The following is a 22,896-nucleotide window of genomic DNA, read 5'->3' as shown; positions in this document are numbered from 1 at the left end:
TCGCATTATTTTCATGACTCGACCTGGGTGCAACAGCTTTCGGGAGCATTTGTACAACATAACAAACGCACCCACAACACATACATAGACAGATTGTTTTTCCAGCATACATTATTATATTACTTCAGTGAATTGGAAGGTTTAGTACCCTGTCTTTATTTATCCAGACGCTCTCTGCAATCAATTATAATAGTTAATGGAAACTTTGGAAAACTATTATCTCGGTTGTCCTGCAGTTGAGTGTGAAGCTACGAGCACATATTCAGTATAACGTTATGTACGTTTACTCAAGTGCAAGTACTTTATTTTTATACTTAATACTATACTTTGTAATTGCTATACTACTTCATGCATTTCAGAGGGAATTACTGTAATTTCTACTCGACAATAAATATTAGAAATCAATATTTCATATGAAGATGTTTGATTAAAAACCATGATGAGCTTGATTTAGATACTTAACAGTATATAAATTACTTAAAACTACATTAGCTTCATCTAGGATATCAAAATGCAATGTTTTACGCATTAATGCATCAGTATTGATACTATTTATACATGTTTACATTCAGTGTTTAGAGGTGTAACCACACTTTGTACCAGTTGGTGGCGGTAATGCTATATTTCGTTGTTTTTCATGCGGTAAAAAGCATCAAGAAGTAGTAGAAGAAGAAACTCTTGACACTGCTGCTTAGCAACAAACATTAGCCAGCTAGCCTGGTTAGCCTGGTTAGCTGCTCTCATTGCGCACGCAGTTAGCTGGAACGAAGGCTCGCGAATAGATAGATAGCAATGCGTTGTCTTCCCGTAAATGTCACGGATTGTATTTAGTTGTACACGTTGATTAAACGTCACGTCTCTGTAGTCATAAGATAGATATAAGATAGATAAGCAGACGGTTATTTTCTCTTTTAGTGGCTAACCTAAGCTAGGTAACCTTAGCACATACCACAGAGAAGAGCGGAGGAAGGCTGGAGATATGTGATTGCGGGTTAAGTGTCTGGTTAGCTCATCTAATGTTGGCGGACACCGGATGAGTTGGAAAGTGGTTCTAAAGGTAAGCGATTGTCTACTCTGCTTCACATCCTTACTCACCAGCACTCAGCTTTAAGGCTTTAACGAGCAGCTGCTTGGTACCTGGAGACTCTCCTGTCAGCTATTCAACAAGTCATATCACGACCAAGGGATTCTGATTTGAGGGAATGAAGCAGAATTAAAAGTTGACTGAAGACTTAACTCTCCTCACAGACTTTGTAAACACCACCTGCAGCAGCAGTAACCCTCAACAGAAAGGAGTAGTTACATCTTAATGGCACTACAGTAATTGTATCCTCTCTATGGCTTTAACGGTGCCCCCGCCTTTAGGCCCGAGTTTAGTGTCTGTGAAGATGACTCACTGTTCCAGAGGGGAGGTGTATTACCTTCTACATACTTAACAGAGGTCATTTATATGTGTAGTTTAATGCATAGGATACTCTGCTGCCATGCTAAGTGTGTTTCAGATACTCTGTCATGTCTTTAAGACATGTAGTATGAAAGGGGTAATAGTCTCAGGTATGAATATGATAACCAGAAGACACGCACTAAAGAGAATAGTTCTCTGTGCAGGTATGGAAAACCACTTGTTTAAATGTTTGATTGATGTTTATTATACTGGAGTTGATGGTAATGGACAGCTGGCACTCTCAGGTATTTTACAATTTATTGTGTGAGAAATCAGATTTTTTTCAACCTTATAGAAATGGTCTTGAGTCCTCACTAAACATAAATCAGATCAATTGAAGAGACTTCCAGGTGAAATTTAGCTGTTAACTCATTAACAAGTAGACATCAAACCTTTTGTGAAGAGCAGGCCGTTTTTATTTCCAGCCCTGCATATTAAAACAACTGCTGCGTCATACAGCTCAAAGTTGATGAACAATGTGGTTGGCTCTTGACTGCAATACATATTGTGACTCAAATCCAGACAGGCTGTCACACAGTAGGCTGCTAGTATCCACCGGGAACAGCTTTCCCACAATACTGTGTTTAGCATCGCACTCAGCAGCTACAGACACACACACACACACACACATAACTGTGGAAGACCCAGTTGCTATGTGGAGTCTGCTGCTCTCGGCGCTAATGGAAGGGTAAACACGTCGCACAGTCGCTGCAGACGCATAACTAGTCACATTTACAACAGTTAAGAGTTTAAAGGATGAGTCCAGTCATCGTGTATGTAAAGCCCTTCACTAGAGGGAACTACCTCTCCAATCATATCGTTGTGTTTATGCTTTCAGAGTTTTGACTGTTGACCAAACATAAGAAGCATTTGCTGAGCTCTGGTTATTTGAGATTTTGTCATAATGTATACAAAAAGAATAATTGAAAAACATCGATACATTTTTAAAAAACAGTTAACTTGTAATGTAAATGTATCTTCTACATTTTGGGCAAGAAATAGCTTAGGTTTCATGTTATTGACTCATCCGACTGATTTGTCTGCTAATATGTTTCCTAATAAAAGTTGATTACTTAGTTACCACCTTTATCTAACCAATTTAATCTGAATCAGTTTGCTGTTGACTTGGTTCAGTTTGGTGTCTAGTTAAAGCTGAAGCGTCGAGATGAAAGGACGGAGTGTGATTGTAACTGTTTCTCTTATAACTTGTAGAAGTCATGTTAGTTCATGGAGAAAAGAGAGCTCACACTGTAATACAAGCTCAACATTCATTGTGGCCAAAGTCACATCTTTGAGTGTTTTCTGTGTCTGAACTCTTTGTTTTTTGTTTTTGTTTAATTATAGGGTCTGATTGAAAATTAAAGCTTTTCAGTAAGTATTTTTTTACAAACAGAGTGCGGGACGTTTCTGATTATAAACCAAATTTAACCATCAGTTTCAGTAAATCAGCTACATGACTAACCGTTACACTCAAAGATGAGCACATCTGCTTCCTGTCACTGACACAAAACTTCAAATGTAAACCAGACAAGAGTGTGTTTGACTTCCAGCATCTAAACATGTGCCGTACATTAATGTTTGGTTTATTTTACACTTTCAGTTGGTTTATGTGTTTGTGTCACATCACTGAAACTACCCAGGCAGTGGAAGTGAGTACAGCAGCCACACGTCACCACCATGTTGGAGGAGGACATGGAAGTGGCCATCAAGGTGGTCGTGGTCGGCAACGGGGCTGTTGGCAAGTCCAGTATGATCCAACGGTACTGCAAGGGCGTCTTCACCAAGGACTACAAGAAGACCATCGGAGTGGACTTCCTGGAAAGGCAGATCATGTAAGCAACTTCTCCGAGGTTTACGTTCCTCTTTCAGATATTGCCAACAGTGTGTACCGACCCTCACTGCCCGCTCTTTGTTTTAGCGTGAATGACGAAGAGGTCCGACTAATGCTGTGGGACACCGCCGGGCAGGAGGAGTTTGACGCTATTACTAAGGCCTACTACCGTGGTAAGACCCCACCACCGTGACAAACACAACACTGCTGCCTCGGGCCACTGACCGAGCACGGCATTCAACCAAAGCACATGCTCTGGCGCACATAGCACCGCTATCTTTCAGCTGAAAGAAACAAACGCTTAAAAACATGAACGGTTGGTGTGTTGTCTTGTTGCATTCCAGGTGCCCAAGCGTGTGTGCTAGCCTTCTCCACCACGGACAGGGAGTCGTTTCAGGCCATCGACAGCTGGAGGGAGAAGTTGGAGGCCGAGATCGGAGATATTCCCACAGTTCTAGTGCAGAACAAAATTGACCTCCTGGAAGAGACCGTTATAAAAAAGTAAGCAGTAGCTGCTTTATTCTAATAATCCTACTTGAGCAGTAAAGCAAGTGAGTGTTCAGGACAAATGGTAATAACTGTGTATTGTCTTTACTTGCAGCGAGGAGGCCGAAGCTTTGGCTAAAAGGCTCAAGCTGAGATTTTACCGAGCTTCAGTAAAAGAGGACCTCAATGTCAACGAGGGTAGGTCACTGAGAGTTAACGAGTCTAATAAGCAGGTGAAGCCGTCTCACTCTGGGTAACACGAGTATTACATCTCTGTTCTCTTTTGTAGTTTTTAAGTACTTAGCTGAGAAGTATCTCCAGCGACTCAAACAGCAAATGGCAGAAGAGACCGAGGTGCTGCATACAACAAGCAATAAAATAGGTGAGGAGTCCTCTAAATCATTTTCTTTTTTTTTATGCTACAGTTTAAGTTGTATTACTTCGCTACAGTGATGTTACTCATAAATTGTGTTCCCCCAAGGTGTTTTTAATACCACAAGTAGTAATGTTTGCAACCAGAGCTCCAGCAACGGCAGAGAAATCATCACTTTGAGACCCAACAAACAAAGAACCAAGAAGAGTAAAAATCATTTTGGAAGCTGCAGCCTACTGTAGATGAAACACATCATTTAGTTTTAGTGACTGGCCATTGTTTCTAAGACTAAATGGGTCATTGTTGCATTTTTGTGGAGGTAGCCACATTTAGAAAGGCCCAAACAGCCGGGGAAACACTCCTCTCTACTACTTTAATAACCTGATGTTTAATCTGTGTCCTGAGTCGTTTCCTCACATTGACGGTTGAGTTTCCTTCGATTCAGCCTTGGATCTCCATTAATGATCCGCGCACAAAACCCGTCCCTGTGGTTGCCTTAAGTACGGTAACAGCAAAACAGCTGCAGCTGCAGTACATGTATGTGTTAGATATGACATACAATCCTCTCATTGGAATATGTAACAGCAAAGGTTGCACTCTTGCTCTCTGGGCACATGCCATTTGAACCGTGCAATATGTTTGCACGTATTGTAGGAGATACACGGCTAATTGTGCACCATATTTTTTTTCTGTCAGCATAACGTGGTTCAAACTGTTCATTGTGGACAAAACGCGATCGAATCCACAGCTAATTCTCTGTGCAGAAGTATTTTTGTACGAATGGAAACAGTGTCGAGTGACATCGTGCCAAATTTCTTCTTTCTGGGCTGTAGTTAAATATTAACACTGCAGTGATGTGGATGTAACATGAAATTAACGGACTGTGCTTTTTTCCTGTATAACCAAATATCAATAATTATTGACACAAAATAGTCCTCTATATGTCTGCTTACACTTCAAATGAATCAGATTCTAAGACTTCCACAAAGGTTTTGGGCTTTGTGGTGTAAAACATGAATTGAAGGCTGCATCAGTTACAGCACTATGTTTTTGATTGCAGTTGTTGACCTTTGATGTATTCACCGTGCTTTTCTTTAACTCCGGTACAGCTTGGAGGAACTCATTGGTAACCCTTGGAGTAAATACGTTTCAGTATCTATGTATCGGGATGAAGATTTTCACGATATTTCTAACATTCTAAACACTAAACTTTGTTTTTATGTCTCGGTTGGGCTCCTGTAGTCTCGAATCGGTTTCTATTTTGCACACATCATTCATATCCACAGTGTCTGTTCCTGCGGTGTGGAGCCTTGAGCTTGTGTGCCTGATTATGCAAGAAAACTCATGAAAGTACTCTGAAAGATCTCCCAGACGAAGGCTTAGTTCTCAACACAGTATACTGCATCAAGCCTTTTTACAAATCTGAAGAGACGCCAGTTTACGGAGCACAGTGAAAGATTTGACGTTTCCTTATGAATAGTTACAATTCTAGGTATTCTACATGCAATTACAATATGTAGGACATCTGGGGATACGTGTTTATGCACGTTTTTGTAATTTATCTCCGATCTCTCGTTAGAAACTTCTCCCAGATTCAAATGAATTTTATTGTGAAAATCCCAACAGGTGCTTGAAGTATGTTCCAGTTATACCATTGGTACTAAGATCGCACATTTCAAGCTTTTTCATTTGGTTGTCTGTAAACAGTGCTGTGTTGAAGAAACGACATTGTGGCATAACTGTAATGCATGCAAGCCTCCCCCCCCCCCCCCCCCCCACATCAGTCAACGTTCAACCGTGGCCGCAATGCCTTGTCCTCGTTTACGTTTTCCCCCCCCCCCACCCACCACCAGTAAGCTTTTTGATCCCCACTCTTGCTGTTTGTTTTCAAATTGCCTGCACAGTAAATCTGTAAATACATGTAATTATTTCCCACGCTCCTCTAATTTGCAACATTGTGTTTAATTTGCCTTTTTTTTGCCTGAATGGATTTAGCACACGTTATCATGAAGATGGCATCTAATCGTGAAGACTAACCATACCTATGTGCTGTCACTCGGGTGTTGTAATGATCGTTGTGTCTTACTGTTACTCTACTTTTTCACTCAGCAATTTCACACATTTAAATAAGACCAACGTATGAGTCCTTTCAGACTGACAAAAACAACCCTCATTGTTGGATTTTAAACAGGTATCACTACGTTGAGTGTGCCACACAAATGTGCTTCTGATGTTATGTTTGGGGGGGAAGTTGATGGTAATCTGACATAAATAAAACTTTACTTTTTTTCTTGAGCATCCAGTGTGTAATTTCAAACGACAGTATTCCTCTGCCAATACAATCTGTTGACCAAAAGAAAATGCTTCGCTGTATTCATTCAGAGTTAAAAGCCAATGGATGTTGTTGACAAGCTCCTAGAAAAGCTCGTAAGTAGACCTTGAGTTAATACTTACCAAGATCTTTGAAGCTGACAAGCATGGGGCTACAGCACTATGTTACTATCGTCCTTTTGTCTGTAACTTCATTCAGTAAAAGATTGCTGTGATCTCTGTTTAAAGACATATGTGATGCCAACAGGGCTCTGTCTATAGACTCAACCTGAGTAATCTGCTTCATCGACATTGTGTGGGTTTTTTTTTAATCAAAGTTTTGACACGTAAACTGACATGAACACTGCTTTGTGCAAACAGGAACTAAAATCCACAGCGTGATTAGTGTTGCCTTCACACAAAGATGTCGCTGCTACGTGTAATCTTATGAAAGTTAGTCCATGATGAGGGCAGTTCTGGTTGAGGTTAGTGGCTTTATGACACATTTCATGTTTTGGTGACGAGTCTTATTGACAGCCATTGGTTTTTGGGTCCTCCAGTTTTTGGTGATCCATAATCTTGATGTTCTTCTTAGCATTGTCAACGTTCCTCAGCAACGTCTCCAGCCTGCGCTTGATCTTCTTCTGGTCCTCCAGAGCGCAGCCGATCACGATGGCCTGGAACTTCTGGTCGATGGGGACGGGCGGGGCCTCGGTCACACAGGCAGCGTGCACGGCCAGCAGCTGCTGCCGCCCGCCGTCCATGTCGTCCAGCAACTTCTTCACTATCTCATCGATTACAGATGTGGCATTGCGCAACGCCTCCTCCTGCAGGGCGTTCCTGATGGTGCCGATGGAGATCTCCACGCACAGCGTCCGGCCCATTAGACGGTCTGCTGTTAAAGACAACTCTTCTCTCTCCCCTTAAAAACAACAAAAAGAGCAAAATACACTGGCTATAAAGTGGTGGACACAATAATAGAGCATCGCCTGGTTTTAAATCCTTGCCTCTCCTCGTCCACCATGCATGAGTGTAAACACACTACCGCATGTGAATGTGATTATACTAATGCAATGCAGCTCAAATTTGATGCAATCTAATCCAACAGGATGGTGCCTGTTAAGAAATTAATTTTTTTTTAAACTGTCAGAAAGGTGAATTAGATTATATTGTGGTGACAAACCAAGACTTTCGTATTTTATTGTTGATTATTTTGTTCAGCAGGTGGAAATAATAAAGTTAAAGGGGTGGTCATTCTGGCAGAAGAACCAGATTACACAGTGTTCATGTAATGCCCAACACCCTTTATGTACAGTGCACTATAGCTACCGGTATACATGGTGGCTAATGTATCGTGTAAGGTGGATACACTTAATATGGGAAATGAGGAAATACTGTATGATAATTTGAATGTAGTAACCCTTTGTGTACATATGACATCACTTATGGGAGGAAAACAAACTAATGACCTCTCTTCTCCTGGGTGTGGTGAAAAAACTATCATGTTTCCTCCTGGAATCCTCTGAGGTTTCTTGAACCACACCACCCAACTACAAAGCATCACCTCAATGGATCACAATGTTACAGTGAAATCAGAGCAGCTGCAAAAAATTAAATGGGTTAAAAACACTATTGGGTACAAACAGTCAAACAAGGTGTACCAGGACTCTGTGATGGTTTCTTTTCTCTCACCAGCACTGATGTTTCGCAGTTCCTGTCCGTTCTGTAAGGACTGAATCATTTCCAGGATGAACTCCCTCTCCACCTCCATGGCCGAAGCTGTTTCGCGTAAAGTCTCCACCCTGACAGACAAAGAGCGATTACAAAGCGTGACCACTGAAACCACATCCCTTTCTCTGGGACACAAGCGAGCATCTGAGTATCACTGACAATCCACAGTAATACATTACCAGAGTTAAACTGCACCCATTTATTTCATTTTTTGCATGTTAATCCGACGCGATTGGCTGCATCCGCTTTGTTTCCCCTCTGCTTGAAATTACATTTCTATTTTGCGTTAATTATAAAATATACAACATACCAACTATAATGCCTCAAGCCCTCGCGTGCGCGGTGTTCAACGCACATGGCACGGCCTGTTACTTAACTGTACCTCATTTCCAGCTGATCCAAACTTTCCAGGAGTTGTCCGGAGCGATCTGCCATGGACAGCGTCCTGCTGAACTTGCTGTACGTAGCCTCGTTCATTTTCGCCTGTATCTTAGCATGAGCCATGATCGTGAATGATTTTGATTTTTTGTTATTGTGATGATGATCCGTCCCGGAGAGGAATCCTTGTGTGCGATCGACACTGTGCGCTGTCCAGCTGACTCGCAGTAGCGGTCCAGGGGGAACATCTCCTAACATGGGCTGCAACTTCCTTCCCTCTGTCCTAACAGAAGATTCTCGAGCAGCCCTGGACAGTGTTTCCCAACTGCAGGTCCGCGGACCACTACAGGTCGCTGAAAAAGCTCTAGCGGGTCCCCATACATACTTAGATTAAGCTGTAATTTCAGTCACAGTTTCTGATGTGTAAATATAACTGTTTTGCTATTTCTATATTTAGGAAATATCTGTATGTGAGGTTTTCCACTCAATGGGTACTAGCATTTTAGGGATATTGGTGGACTGTTTTAACTGGTTAATTTTTAACGCAGCTGGCTAATACAAGAACAAAAACAGATGTCAGGTTAAAGGCACCTGGCAAGTAATATACTGATAGTAATGACCAGATGAAGAAGTCTGCTGTGCAGTGTACTCTGTGTGTGTGTGGGGTCTTAATATTCTCAGCACATTGATCGACTCATGAAACATTTATGCAATATTGATTTCCATCAGTGACTAGAACATTATAAAATATTGTATTTTATGTATACTTTAAATAAACCCACATCGATCTGCCATGTATGCACAACTTGCTGTAGGCTTAATGTCTTTACATCTAAATGATAATTAGAGGGTTGTTTTTTTTAGAGGGTTTCTACAACCAGGAGTCACAATGAACTTGTTCCATTAAGTGCATAAACACTCACTGTTTAGATCCTGGGCGACTATCTTAAAATGTCTTAATATATTAGAGTCTCCATTTTCTGATTCAAACTAGCAAGAATCACAAATCATGCAACATAGTGACGAAGAGGATGTGAAGAAAGAAGCAAAACAAGCATTTGAAATACATGTATATCCCAATTACATCTGAATGCTAATCTGTAGTGCGCATCCCCTTTAAAAGGGAATCTGCCTTCTAATGATTTTGAAGAGAACATGAGGAAACTAACAGAGCCAAAGAGCTGTTGACAGAATTGCAGTTGCAGTTTAAAATGTCTTGCACTGTTTCCACTCCATTTTATTGGAATGGTCTAATATCCCATCACATATAGATCAGGAATCACATGGCTGCACTTCAGGAAACACAAACTCTTCCACACACAGGGGTTGGCCCTGCTCCCTACAATACACTGGATTTTAAGTCAGCACTGGAAACAGAGACTGCAATTGGAGATGCACTGAGGTCACAAGTTCAGCTTCAGCATGTTGCATCATCGGTGCCATCTATAGCACATGTGTCGACACACCAAAGTGTTGAGACACAACAGAGGACGTAAATCCACAGCCACAGACCAACCTTCTAGTATTAAGCTGGCTGGTTCCCTGGGATGGGAATGCCCAGCATTAATTATTTATCATGTCATCATATTGATTAATTTACAAATAATTAAAAAACCACAGAAAAACTAATATGGCAACTGTTTATTGAACATTTTTTGAAGACAAATACCTGATTCAAAACATCTCAGTCTGACAAACATTGGGTCACAAAAAAACAAACCAAATCATGTCCTCAAAACTCCAGAAGACTTCTTTTAAGAGCTTCTTCCAACTCTGTAAAAGAGAAGCAGAATATAAGGATCCAAGTTACAGTACGTCCAAATAAAACACTGCAAAGTACAAATACTGCCAACCACTAAGGCCAACATACAAGGAGTGTTTATCCGACTAAGTTCTCCACAGTGAAATGTAATCTCTGTGAAATGACTGTCGGTACACAGTCGTAACCTGAGGCTGCAGTGAGTTAACACAGCTTGAACATTACCTGCTCAGCCAGACAGTAAACACATACCTGCTGACTCTCTTTCTTCTTCTGCACCCAGAGACGGTTCATGGTTCATCTCGTCATCCGATTCATCTGAAGTAGATCATAAAAAATGAGCAGCTGATATATTGTACCGTGGTGTTATAAAGCTCTTGTGTATTATGTAAAAGAAAGCTACACTGTGCATTTGCTTGCTCTGTGTTTGTGTGTGTGTGGCGTGAGTGACTCAGTGGTTATGTATATAAATATGTTTTACATTTTTATTTTATTTTTTATTATTCATTATTTATTATTTTCTGTGTATGTAATTTATTGACCCTAGGGTCACATTGTGTTTTTTATGCTTTTAAACTTCTGCTCTGTTAAGCACTTTGTGATGTTATGTCGGTGGAAAGCGCTCTATAAATAAAATTCATTCATTCATTCATTCATGTATTGTTTATTGCTTACTTTCACACGCTGCACTCTCTTTGTTGGTCTGATCCCTGTTCAAAAACTTCAATGTTTCATCCTCCATCTCTGAAATGACAATATGGAAACCGGATTAAATGCTGCTTAAATGTAAATGTAAATGTAAAAAAAAAAAAAAAGCAACTGATTTACCATTGGCGTCCGTTGAGATCTCCACAGCATTGAGCTCTGCTTTCACACTGCAGGTCCTGGAGCTCGTGCAAGGCTCCAGTGTACAGTGTCGGGAGTGATAGTGCGCATGGAAACTCGGTACGCCCGTGAAACTCTCCCAGCAAGCCTTGCATTCTACGTCAAAGGTCTTGTCCAGGTTCAAGGCCGCGTGCTTCATGTGGACGTGAGTCTTCATCTGTGCAAAGGAAGGCGCAGTCGCGCCACAATGAGCGCACACATATTGACATTTCCCTTCCGCGGACAGATCCCTCATGCATTGCGTGTACGTAGCTTTCGTTTCCCCTTTCCTCGTCCCTGAGCCCATGCACGGGCATGTGAGCCGACTGGTGCTTTCGGCATCGGCCGGCGGAAGGACCTCCACATCGTCCATGCAGTAGTAGTCTTTACTGTGGAGACTCTTGTAGTGCTCCAAAAACTCGCCCTCGGATTCAAACAGCATGCTGTCGCAGAGGCCGCAGAAGTGCGAGCTCTGTATCTGCCCGTCGTGCTCATTCGTGCAGTGTCTGCGTACAGTGGACTCCTTAAAGAACTTCTGGGGGCAGTGTCCACAGATGAACCTCTGAAAGCTGTGGCTGCTCACGTCGCGGCAGTGTTTGCGGACGTCCGCTTCCGAGTCGAAGGTGTCCTCGCACATCCTGCACATCCAGGTCTGCTCTGCCTTCAAAGACGTCCCGACCGTGCTCTGCCGGACCGCGGACTTGGAGGACGAACGTGGGCCGACTCCTCTGCTGGTGGACGGCTTGGCGTCGCCGGCCACGGCCGGCTCCTCGGGGACCTCCCTCTCGGTGATGTAGGTGTGTCCGCTGTGGGCTTCCGTCACGTGCGACAGGATGTCTTCGTACCGAGGCATCTCCAGTTTGCACTTGCGGCAGTAGAAGAGGAAGTTGGAGAGGTGAGCTCCCCCGTGAAAGCGACTCATGTGCAGGCGGGTGACCGAGGACTCTCCCATGTATTTGCCGCACACGGCGCACTGATGGAAAATTTGGTTCACAGCCAGGAGATGCTGTGTGGCTGTGGCCTCCTCCGAGAACCGTATACCACACTCGCAGAACCAGGCTTTTACCCAGTTTCTGCTGACGCTCACCCTCGGCCTCTTCCGTTTGGCTGAAGATTCTCCACAATCACTCTCCTTGTTTCGTTTTTGAAAAGGCGTCTCAAGGCCTGTGGACGGTCCTTTCCTCCGGGCCTCTCGAGCCCTCTGGGTGTGCTGAATTTCACTAAACCGGCAGTGCTGAATGAGGGCTCTCTCCATCGTGTGGTTGAGCTCCACTTCATGCTGGGTCGATTCTTTGTGCGTCTCGATTTCAGCTTGGCTGTGGAACATTTTACAGCAGAGGGAGCACTGCCCTCGCACTTGCAGCTGTTTCATTACCTGCACTACTGTTTTGTCAGCCTTGGCCACAGCGCAGCCCTGTCTGCAGTGCACACTAAAAGAAGAAGGAAAATAAGGAAACAGGAAAAATCAGTTCCACAAAAAACATCTGAAGAAAATCAGTGTCTGCCATGCAACATGTAACATCAAAAGATTTGAATACATACACACGCACTGAAGAAATCACAATTAAACTTACTTAAAGTGGGCTTGAGCTGCCTGATGTGAGAGCAGCACTTTGTGACATAAAGAGCATCGGACATTGAAGGTTACATCCTTGCACAAAGTGATGAGACGATTCTTAACATATTGGGAGACAGGAACTGGCAGTGGTCTTCCTCTGGTTTCTTTAGCAAGAGGAGAAAGTAAAAAGGTACACGTGATCTTGCTCCTGTAACGCCTCGACGTATAGAAATTAAAAAACGTTCAACAAACCTTACCATTCATGGCGAGTGACTCTGTGAAGTGGTTTTTGGCCGACATGTGCTGCAGACACTCATCCCGCAGGTTGAAGAGGAAGTAGCAGGCAGGACAGGCGAAACACACGATCCACTGATACGTCTGTGTGATGCTGTGACCATCAGCAGCGGATGAGGACACCTGTTGATCAAAACAATGAATAAGCGAGTGTAGATCAACAGCTGTCAAATACGTATTTCAAACACTAATCAATGCATAATTCAAAGAGCGGGAGCTTTTCATAGATCAGTCAGAAAAGTGAGTGAACCTGAGACTCGAGATGTTTCCTCCATGCTTCTTCAGTCTGAAAATGTTCACCACAGGCGACACAGGCAAAGAGCTCCGATGGACATCCTTTAAGATTGAGGGTTGGGTCACACGGGGAGTGATCGAACCTACACACAGGATATGTTATGGCATTGTTACATTATGTGTTCTCTGGGAATTGGTTCAAAAGCAGTGCTCGAAGTGGGCCGGCACTCACTGGTACGTAGTACTGCCACTTCTACATCTTACTCTTTGGTGCACCTTCTCACAAGCTACAGGTACTCGTCTTCTCTGCCCTCTCCATATCGGCTTCTCGGGGCAATTTATAGTGTTCCATGTGAGAACGACGGGGCTGTAACTTATCGATACAACGTTCACATCCTTTTTGTAAAGTAGATTAACAAGTGAAATGTTCGTCGTAATTTTTTTAAATTCTTTAATTCTGAGTCTGCTGTTTTGATTTCCATCATAGGATTTTAGAGGAAAACATTTCCAGAAGATTCAAATGTTCAGAACAAGGCTGTGATATGTGTAAATGATACAATAATTATTTAATTACAGCAAGTTTTGCCTTTAAGCTTTTTGGGAGTATAGAACAATAAATAATGGTCCAAAATGATGTGAGTTTTAAGTCTTTCTATGGAGGTGGACCCCCAAACCCAATATCACGTGATATCTTTTATTCACTGTAGAAATAAGAAGGTATTACACCCACACTGAAATGGATTACCTTTTTAAGTGGCCTTCAAGGAGGGACGCATTGTCATAAACCCGACCACAGTTGATCACTGGACAAGTGTGTTGAGTTGAACTGTTTCCGGGGAAAGAAGTAGGTCCGTTTCTTCTTGTAAAGCCAGAACGGATCATTCCCGGTTTAACACCTAAACAAACGCAAAGACACAGTATGAACAGTGAACACAACATCTAGTACCCCGGTCAGTACCGGTGCTCTGTCATTGGCATGGCTAAATCTCTTAAGACAAAATCACATTTAATTCATCCCTGTGAATAAAGTCGATCATTGCAGCAGCACAGCATAGCACACTGGTAGAAAAATCCAACAGTACATGACTCTACGAGCATGAATCAACTCCAACACTGACAGATTTACAAGTGACAATGTCAGTGATTATCCAACAGCTTTCTGATCCAGATTAAAATGTACCTGGCATCTTCAACCACATGTCCACACAGTGCTTTGCTTCCCGATTAATTCCATTTGGAGAACTAAAGGCCAGCTCCTGCTGTCCGTGAGCTCTTTGTAAGATTTGCTTATCCTGAAAAAGAGACACAAAAGAGATGAAAGATAACAGAACACATTCTACATCTTTTATACACTTGGACACTACAAAAGGACAGATAGACAGATGTCAGTAGTAGCCTACAGACACAGTTTAATGTTATCTCTCTAAGTCACATACAGTATGATGTTGTATGGAGTAAATACACTGTTATTTGCTTTCTATGCATTCTGTCCACAGGGTGGCACCGTTGCCGCTACAACTTACCCTAATTGACCAGATACAGTAAACCAACACAACAGAAAAAATGTCTACCGAGCATTTTAAGTAACATTTAAACCCATCATATAGTGTTCAATGAGGTTTTGCTAGCACTGAAGATTGTTTGTGTATTTTTTAAGTGCCCTTGTGATGAGCACAAGTAATTTAACTTTTAAATGCAGGATGAAGACAACAGTCCCCCTAAGGCCTTAAACCCTGAACCCTCAGGGACTTACTGACATCACCTGGTAAGTAGTTGAGTGTGACAGGCTGTGAGGGCTTGAAATGGTGCAAATACGAATGGGACAACACTTTGCTGAAACATGTCACGTGACCATGACAACGTCAAAAAATATTATTATGTACAATTGTGAGTATTTATATTATACATTTACTCCCTGATTTGAACGTCTTCCAGGCTCTTTCCCTTGGGCAAAGTCTGCATCTAATGCTGACTTACCGAAAGTGTTCATGAAGGGCTCAAAATGTCTGCGAGAGAGCCGTCAAACACTCGATGATTTGACAGCGGGACAGAATTAAACCCTCAAGGATTTTACGGGAGCGTGGCTCAAAGTCTGAGTGTGGAGATTGGGATTGGGCCCTACAGTCTATGCGCATATATATATATATATATATATATGAGTTACACTCTTTGTCTCTTTGATTCTTCACAGTACATTTTGTTTGTACGCCCTCTGGCGTTTCGGAGAATAATGCAGGTCACAGAGTATGAACGCATCCGTACATACTCGGAGCTTCAAGCGCGAGTATAAACAAAGCTTGACAGACCTCCATAAATGTAACAGCTTGATTACAGTCTAGCAAGCAACAAATGAGAGCACATTATATTGAAGCACACTTACCTTGAACGCTCTACATTTATCTGATCTTTCCTTTTTCTCTAAGGCCACCTGGTGTGCCAGCCTTTCCAGTGTAGATGTAACGCGCGCTTTATGGCGGGTGATTTTATCTTCAATCTACAGCAGAATAAAAAGGCAGAGCAATTTCAATTTCACTCTCGACAGACACTATGTAGAGAAAAGGTGTTCCATTCAGCCACTTACCGTGCCTGCCACAGAGGAACATCCCTCATCCTCATTATCACTCAGCAGATCAATGCATTCTAGTACTGGTCTGACATGGCCCTCCTGAAGCAAGTACAATACACCGTGACATTTAGTGTTATAAAACACACCTGCATTTAGAAGACCCCTGTTCAACGTCAAAAGGGTTGTTTATTAACGTTAACATGCCCATGAAAACAGAGGTGCTCTATGCCTGAATCATGGCTGGTCATACAATACATGGAGCAGCAGCTTATACTGACAGAGGTTATTGCACAATTAGTCACCTCAATGTCAAAAGACAGAAAGTAAACAAATGCAACCGTCATCTCGTCCTTTGAACCTATCGCTTTGTTTAATAGATAACGTGTATGCAGGACTTACTGATACAAACTCCACTTCTTCCACCTCATCGTCATCTGCTTGAGCTGGAGAAGACATTTATCTGAGGAAATAAAGAACAAGTGTGACTTTAGAAGCTGCAGCCCTAACTTTGATCCCTTTGACTGTATAGAGGAGGGATGTGTATTAGTTACTAGTTAACCAAAGCCACTCAAGTGTCAGTAACAGTAATGATGTAGATCAGTCAAAATTAGAACATAAATCCGTAACCGTTTTTGAATACACTTGTCACCAGTATGATTTAATTAAACATGAACAACAAAACGAAAATGCGTTTAGTTACAGTAATAGTTGCATGACACTTGACCACACTTTCAGTAAACAGCATCAACGGATCATCTGACTAACGTTACCAGAGTACAGTACTCATATCCGGCAGACGTTGCTATTATTGGACTTAGGTAAAGTTAGGTAACTTTAAAATTAGGTAAAGATTGACAGATTCGGACTTCAAAAATGTATAAAAATCATATTTTTTTCAAAATAACACTTGTAGTACAACAAAGAGGAGCCCATTGATGTGTGACATGATTTTGGTTACATTACATTGCATGACAGTGAAGCTATTGAATATTGTTGTAGTAAGTATTTTCGGCATTGCACTTTGTAGACGGTCCCTGCGCACTCGTCTCGCAGCCAGCCGCTCATTGAGACCAATGCCGATTGTCCAGCTCGGAGGAGTCCGTAAGACGGTCCGTTTTAATTAAATTAAGGTTGTAGCTTGTCGTCTACCTCACTACGGTTACAGGGAGGTATTGTTTGTATTTTAGCAACGTTTCGTTAACGATTTATTGAACCGGGAAGTCCGAATCTGTCAATATCTTTCTAACTTTACCTAACCATTATTGGTTGATCAAACATCGAATATTAAATTGTTGTAAACTACACCAGATGGCAGTTATTATACACAGCAACCGTTCAGGAGACTACGCGTCGATGTGAAGCTTGCATAAAGTAACAAACATGTGACTTACTCCGGTGTAATGCAGGACAGTGTTTGATTAAACTTCAAGTCTAACATGGGGCGTAACTTCTTCCTCTGTTGCCCACCAGAGAGTGCTTCTCTTTGGTGCTGCCACTGATGGGGGGGGGGGGAGCTCAACTTCAGCGGACTATGCACAAAAAAGGAAATCAGTGTTGTTGCAATACCGCTCACGGCCACCAAAAGCCTAGGCAGCACTGAGCCATGAACTGCTAAACAGCACTCCAACTGCCGAGCGAGGAAGAAATTAGGCGCCACAGTGGAGTTTCTAATGCGCTCCATCGACGTAAATCCAGGTTCTGCAACTGAACACACACTAATCAACCATGTGAAGTGACGTTATAACCACCCGGTCGCTGTGAAGTTCACCTGCATTCTGGTGTGTGTTTTTATCACCAACCATCTTCTGTTCGGCACATTTATTAGCAGCGAAATCTTGAAATGGTTGCTTCCAAGACGTTGCCAAGCGTCCAGGTTCTCTGAGCTAACGTTAGCTCTCTGGCGTTAGGGGTTGCAACATGTTAACCACGTTTAACGAATGCAAATCAACGTTAAACACGTTTTAATCACATGGTTGAACTCATAAAATGAATGAAGCTGAGCATGACATTACCTACTGCTTATTCTGTTGGCTCCTCAGTTGACAGACTGGTCACGTTAGCTAGCTACAACATCCCAAATCAATTCAACGTAACCAACTAGTCTGGTCTGAAACGTCACGTGGTGCTGACGCGCTCCTTTTCTACGCGGAGTGTGCCGTGCGGACGGGGTTACTGGTTGTTACAGCGGAAGAAATGCGAGAGCAAACTCCGCCCGTCGGTTCTTACCTAGTCCGGGCCGAAGTGTGTAGCTGTTGCGACTGTGTTAATATTTGAGTTCAGAATGACGATATTTTTACAGCAACTGTAACTTCTATGCTGGAGTAATGATTATGTGACGAATGTTTTTTACAATGTTTATACATAAATGCATTGTGATTGTGTGGACATAACGTTTATGTTGTAAAGGTGCATCTCATTGTATTGGCATATACTGTGTCTTGTACATTAACATACATGACACAACCTGAACATATACTCTATGCTGTCATACATAAATAATATATACCACATATCCATTAAGTACACATATGCTGACATACAGAATCATTCACATGTGATTACTGCTTGTATGCAAATGATTTTTATGGGAATGACAAACATTAATAATTAATTATGCTACATTAGTCAACATATGGTATAAAAGAATAACCATATACAAACATTTTCATTATTTATATGTTTTATGTTGTATATAACAATTGTATGTCTTGTCATCATGTAAAATATATATTTACATCTGCAATGGTATTGGTTTATTTTGTGGACATGTGGACATATACTATGTCATTGACTGGGATTTTTTGTTTGGGTGCAGAATGGCTCTTTTAAAATTGCAAATAAAACTTGTTTTTCTCCCCATGCATTTAGTTTGAAAGATTATTTTATCTGACTGAGGAAAATACGCTCTAAATGATATCAGTCCATCCAACAAATTACATAACCAATGTTGGATTATGATTAGCGTTGGTTCCTATTTTTCTCCCTAATCCTGAAAGTGTCTGTTAACAGCAACTACCTCGTTTCAGTGCCTGGCAGTACAACGGTACATTTCACTAAGTCTACACGGCAAAATATACTTAAAACAAACTATGTCAGACAGACGTTAATGTTGTGTTACCAATAATAAAGTGACATTGTAGTTCGGGTAAAAAAAAAGCTAAATATGTTCCCTATAAACGGACTCACTGGTCTATTGAGCTTCACAGACACAGTGTGTATTAGTCCTATATTGTTATTAATATGATAGCATTATCCTTTAGGGCAGACGACTCTGCAGCAGTTAACTGTGATGCTCAGCTGAATCTGCTGACTCTCCCTGCCCCTGTTAGAAAAATAAATAAATAAATAAAACTTGCGTCTCTGCTGAGTCATGCACTGTACCTCACAATAATGATATCAATAGTCCAAGCTGACCACTTTGAACCTGTACCCTTCACGCGATGTGCTGTGCGATGCTTCACGTGTGTCAGTCAGTGTCTTTATTCTCATCTTGAGCTTCCAGCGACATATTATCGTCAGGAGAGGAGCCAGCTGTCTGAGGCTGCGGGATCTGTCCTACATCTCGCCTTATGATGATTGCTGCGGCGTTTTTGGTGCTGTTGAGGCCGTACAGTATTCAATGTGTGCTGCTGTTGTTGCTGCTCTTGCTCGGGACTATAGCGACAATTTTGTTTTTCTGCTGCTGGCATCGCAGGCTTCGTAATGGAAAACATCCAATAAAATCAGTGCTGTCCGGACGCACCAGGAGCCGCGGTGAGTATAGCGCAGGCCAGCCGCATCTCCTCATCCCGATAACTCATCTCTTACGTGTCCTGGATGTGCTCACTGTCTGTTTTATCTATTCTAGCAAGCAGCAAAGTCCACATGTAACATGTCCGCGGTATGGGCTGTAGGAGAAAACAAACACACGCTCAAATATGCGTCATTACGTATGAAGACTGAGGGTGTTGTAGGCTGTTGTGGATTAGTTTGTAGCCTAGCCTAAACTATCTGCAATTATTGGTAATAAAATGTCACGTTGATATCTGACATGTCATAGGCTACTTGATGGTAAATGTTAGCTCCATGTCTCATTCTAACATATGTTATCTCTCTTTTAGTGGGCCTCCGAACACATCATTTTCGATCAGAGGTAGGATGAACTTTTTTAATTATGGGTTTGAGCCCTTTGTCATATCCAACAGCAAGGAGACGTCGGGAGTTAAATGTGCGGAAGCCTTATGTAGCCTCTGCTTTATGAGAAATGCTTCACCCAAAAGCCCGTTTATTTGCACTTTCAGAGAACTCCATGACTATTTTAAGGACCATGATGGTGCGCAATGCGCATGTGTTATCAATAAATAATGCTGGTGATTTTGCAGTTTCATTCTTTCAGGAGGGTTGAGACTCCCTACAGTAAATTCTTAGAAACCAATATGTTAAAACTGAGGTGTAAGTGGGCCGAGATAAACCCAATGTTTGTGATACATATGTGTCGGTTTTATGGCCAAATGCGTCAACAGAGCTTCAGTCGCTCTGTTTCCGTTTTACGCACTTACTTTCAAAATAAAACCACAAAAATGTAACACTTGTGAAAATGCATTAAACTGTTTATACACTAACAAATTACCATCTTCGAATTAAAACTGTTATATACTATGGCAAAAGCAGTCTTAGTCGACATGAATCCTGTGGTTCAATTGATCTTCCTGGCATTGGCTGGAAATAATTTCTCTGCAATTCAAACTAAAATAAAAAATGACTGGTGAAAAGTAGCTGAGGTATACAGCTCAATAAACCTTTGGCAAAGCCCTTTATTTATTAAGTGCCATACAGGCCTATCTGTTGTATTGCTGTTGATTACATTTGATGCCTAAAAGCAAACCTTTTGTGATTCTCTGTGGTTTTGAAGTTCCAAAAGCAAAAGCTTCAATAGCTTTCCTTCCTTTGCAGGTTATGTTACTGAACCACATGACACTGAATCCCTGCTGGCTCAGTGTAGCTGGTAGGGATTCGGTATCATCTTCAAGGGCACAACAGTAGGGCAGTTGCTGAGCCTCAATGTTGAAGAACAGTCTCCCTGATTGTTACCTTCAAAAATATTAAGTCAAACAATACATCTCTTAAAGAAAAACTAAGGGTCATGCAAAGCAAACAGTAGATAAAAACATCAAACTGTTGTATTGAATAGTTTGCTTTTCCTGCTCCTGTGGTGATAGGAGTTGCTTAATCTTTCTCGGCTCAGATATAGGCGATATACCACAGCAGTGCCTCCATAGCTTAAGAAACCTAAATGGAATCACAATTCTTATTGTTATGATGAGAGCTTTTAATTAGTCTGCTGAAAGTACAATCTGTTTCCAGCTTGACATTTGCTCATGTTTCCCAGGGATTCAGGCACAGTCCACGTCACGCAAGAAGGAGCATACATGCTCGAGTGACAGAAGAAAAGCCCAATCTGGTCGAGATTCCTGAAAGCGAACCCGAGTCATCATCGACTCTAAGAAAACGCAAAGTGAAGAAGAGAGTCCTGCCAGAATTTTACCAGTCGGTACAAGTCACCCCCACACGCAAACCTGTAGGTATCTCCCTTAAGTATGCAGCCATGATTAATACTGATATTATGTTGTGCTTGCTCCACTCCACAGGGACACCAGTGTGCCTTTGAACCTGGTAATGATTCAGCAGCTTGCTCAAGGACACAGGGCAAGTGTTGGTCTACACAGGGAGTAAACCCTGCTCTTGAAGAATGCTCATTTATAGGTCCAATGAAATGATTACTTTTTTTATTATTGTGTTGTTACCTTGTATCCGTGTATTGTTATGTTATCGATCATAAGATGAAAAATATGGATCGAGAAACAATTTTTAGTTTTAATCATAGTCAAGCTCTTACCGTATGAAAGCCGCAGGTTTAACAAAAAGGTAAATGCGGATCTCAAAGTTATTTCAAAAGACCTTTAAAGGTAGATTCTATATTTCATAACGTAATATGAACAATTCAACATTTCTCCAATAGGCAATCTAATTTTGCTTTTAATAATATATATTTAAAAAGAAGCCAAATACAAGTTTTGTGTTTGAGAAGTATTATTCAATCAACCATTTAAACCATGAATTTGCCGAATATGAAGTTCTATATTCACCATGTTTGAGTGTTTTTACATTAGCATGCAATTTCTAAATGGGTTGCAGTATTGCGGTAAAGATGTGATAATTAACTTACATGAACAAATCAGCGCATTTAACTTATTCAAAGAGCATTCGTCCCCAGATGGATTTTGAATTTAAAAATGATAATACAATCCAATGAAGTATTTTACCCTAGTTTGTAATCATTTTAGATGGCATGCTGGTACATGTCCTCCCTGACCCATTTAGGTCTGTTAACAACTGACTATGTGGGCATGGGAACATCATATGTGAGTCTTTATATTACCATGTGATGTGCAGCACTGCATCCAAACAAAAGTGTGCTCATCTTCCTTCAGTACCTTTTTTTTTTTTTTTACCAGTTTCAGATAAGGTGTAGGCGAGGAGTGAGACAGTATAACATCTGACCCACATATTGATCCATGTCTTCCTGGAATTGAACATTCGCCTACAGGAAGAGAGAGCTGTAGAAACAGAAGGCCTCAGATGGAAATTGTTATGTGGGAACATAAGGCACAACTACATTTGTTCAGCCCTTCTATGCATTGCTGCTCTATTCTGACAATATCTTTTTCTTCTTCCAGAGAAGAGAATCCTGATCCCACATTCACAACATCCCCAAGTCTGTGGGTGTTATCCAATGTCATGCATTGTGTCCAGAATATTAGACATCCTCCACAATCGTTCTCCCTACTGCAAGAAGCTGTTGCTGCTGTTTTCAATTCAGTGCAACTTGACTTGATGATGTTGGAACTGACTGTGTTCAGATGAACCTATTGATCTGTGCGAGGCTGTTGCAACACTCTGCTTCCATTCGTTGTGTTGCAATTCTGTAGATATCAGGTTCTAAAACATACACATCAACTTGATCAGAGTTCTATCATTTTACATTCGCTTCTGATGGCTCTACATCCAGTAGTTTGTTGCCATGGGTCA

General features: G+C 41.6%; 3 protein-coding genes across 6 annotated transcripts; 1 reads left to right on the top strand and 2 right to left on the bottom strand.

The window, feature by feature from the left end:
* Window positions 1–742: 742 nt before the first annotated feature.
* rab23 (RAB23, member RAS oncogene family) lies at window positions 743–6,429 on the top strand. Of its 3 annotated transcripts, none has more exons than XM_079279773.1 (8): window positions 743–1,057; window positions 2,789–2,815; window positions 3,085–3,276; window positions 3,363–3,448; window positions 3,620–3,776; window positions 3,877–3,959; window positions 4,051–4,143; window positions 4,243–6,429. In XM_079279773.1, exons 3-8 carry the CDS (start codon window positions 3,122–3,124, stop codon window positions 4,374–4,376), a joined length of 708 nt encoding a protein of 235 aa, XP_079135899.1. In that variant the 5' UTR covers window positions 743–1,057; window positions 2,789–2,815; window positions 3,085–3,121; the 3' UTR covers window positions 4,377–6,429. The 3 variants fall into 3 exon arrangements, with proteins under 3 accessions (XP_079135899.1, XP_079135897.1, XP_079135898.1); XM_079279771.1 differs by having other exon boundaries at window positions 3,045–3,276; XM_079279772.1 differs by lacking the exon at window positions 2,789–2,815 and having other exon boundaries at window positions 3,045–3,276.
* On the bottom strand, window positions 5,837–8,814 carry bag2 (BCL2 associated athanogene 2). The gene is made up of 3 exons (XM_079279770.1): window positions 8,558–8,814; window positions 8,137–8,246; window positions 5,837–7,366 (listed from the first exon to the last, which is right to left on the bottom strand). The coding sequence occupies exons 1-3, from the start codon at window positions 8,809–8,811 to the stop codon at window positions 6,972–6,974; spliced, it is 759 nt and encodes a 252-aa protein (XP_079135896.1). The 5' UTR covers window positions 8,812–8,814; the 3' UTR covers window positions 5,837–6,971.
* A 1,388-nt stretch (window positions 8,815–10,202) lies between these two features.
* On the bottom strand, window positions 10,203–17,899 carry znf451 (zinc finger protein 451). 2 transcript variants are annotated; one of them, XM_079280902.1, is made up of 13 exons: window positions 17,841–17,899; window positions 16,228–16,288; window positions 15,844–15,927; window positions 15,643–15,756; window positions 14,443–14,554; window positions 14,008–14,158; window positions 13,279–13,405; window positions 12,992–13,151; window positions 12,751–12,898; window positions 11,141–12,606; window positions 10,988–11,056; window positions 10,565–10,630; window positions 10,203–10,326 (listed from the first exon to the last, which is right to left on the bottom strand). In XM_079280902.1, the coding sequence occupies exons 2-13, from the start codon at window positions 16,282–16,284 to the stop codon at window positions 10,286–10,288; spliced, it is 2,595 nt and encodes an 864-aa protein (XP_079137028.1). In that variant the 5' UTR covers window positions 16,285–16,288; window positions 17,841–17,899; the 3' UTR covers window positions 10,203–10,285. The 2 variants fall into 2 exon arrangements, with proteins under 2 accessions (XP_079137028.1, XP_079137027.1); XM_079280901.1 differs by lacking the exon at window positions 17,841–17,899 and adding an exon at window positions 17,220–17,315.
* Between the last annotated feature and the right edge of the window lie 4,997 nt (window positions 17,900–22,896).

Source organism: Melanostigma gelatinosum, assembly GCF_949748355.1.
Source record: "Melanostigma gelatinosum genome assembly, chromosome: 12".
Lineage (NCBI taxonomy): Eukaryota > Metazoa > Chordata > Actinopteri > Perciformes > Zoarcidae > Melanostigma > Melanostigma gelatinosum.
The sequence above is the reverse complement of the archived record's forward strand: the minus strand, read 5'-3'. Positions and strand labels throughout refer to the sequence as shown.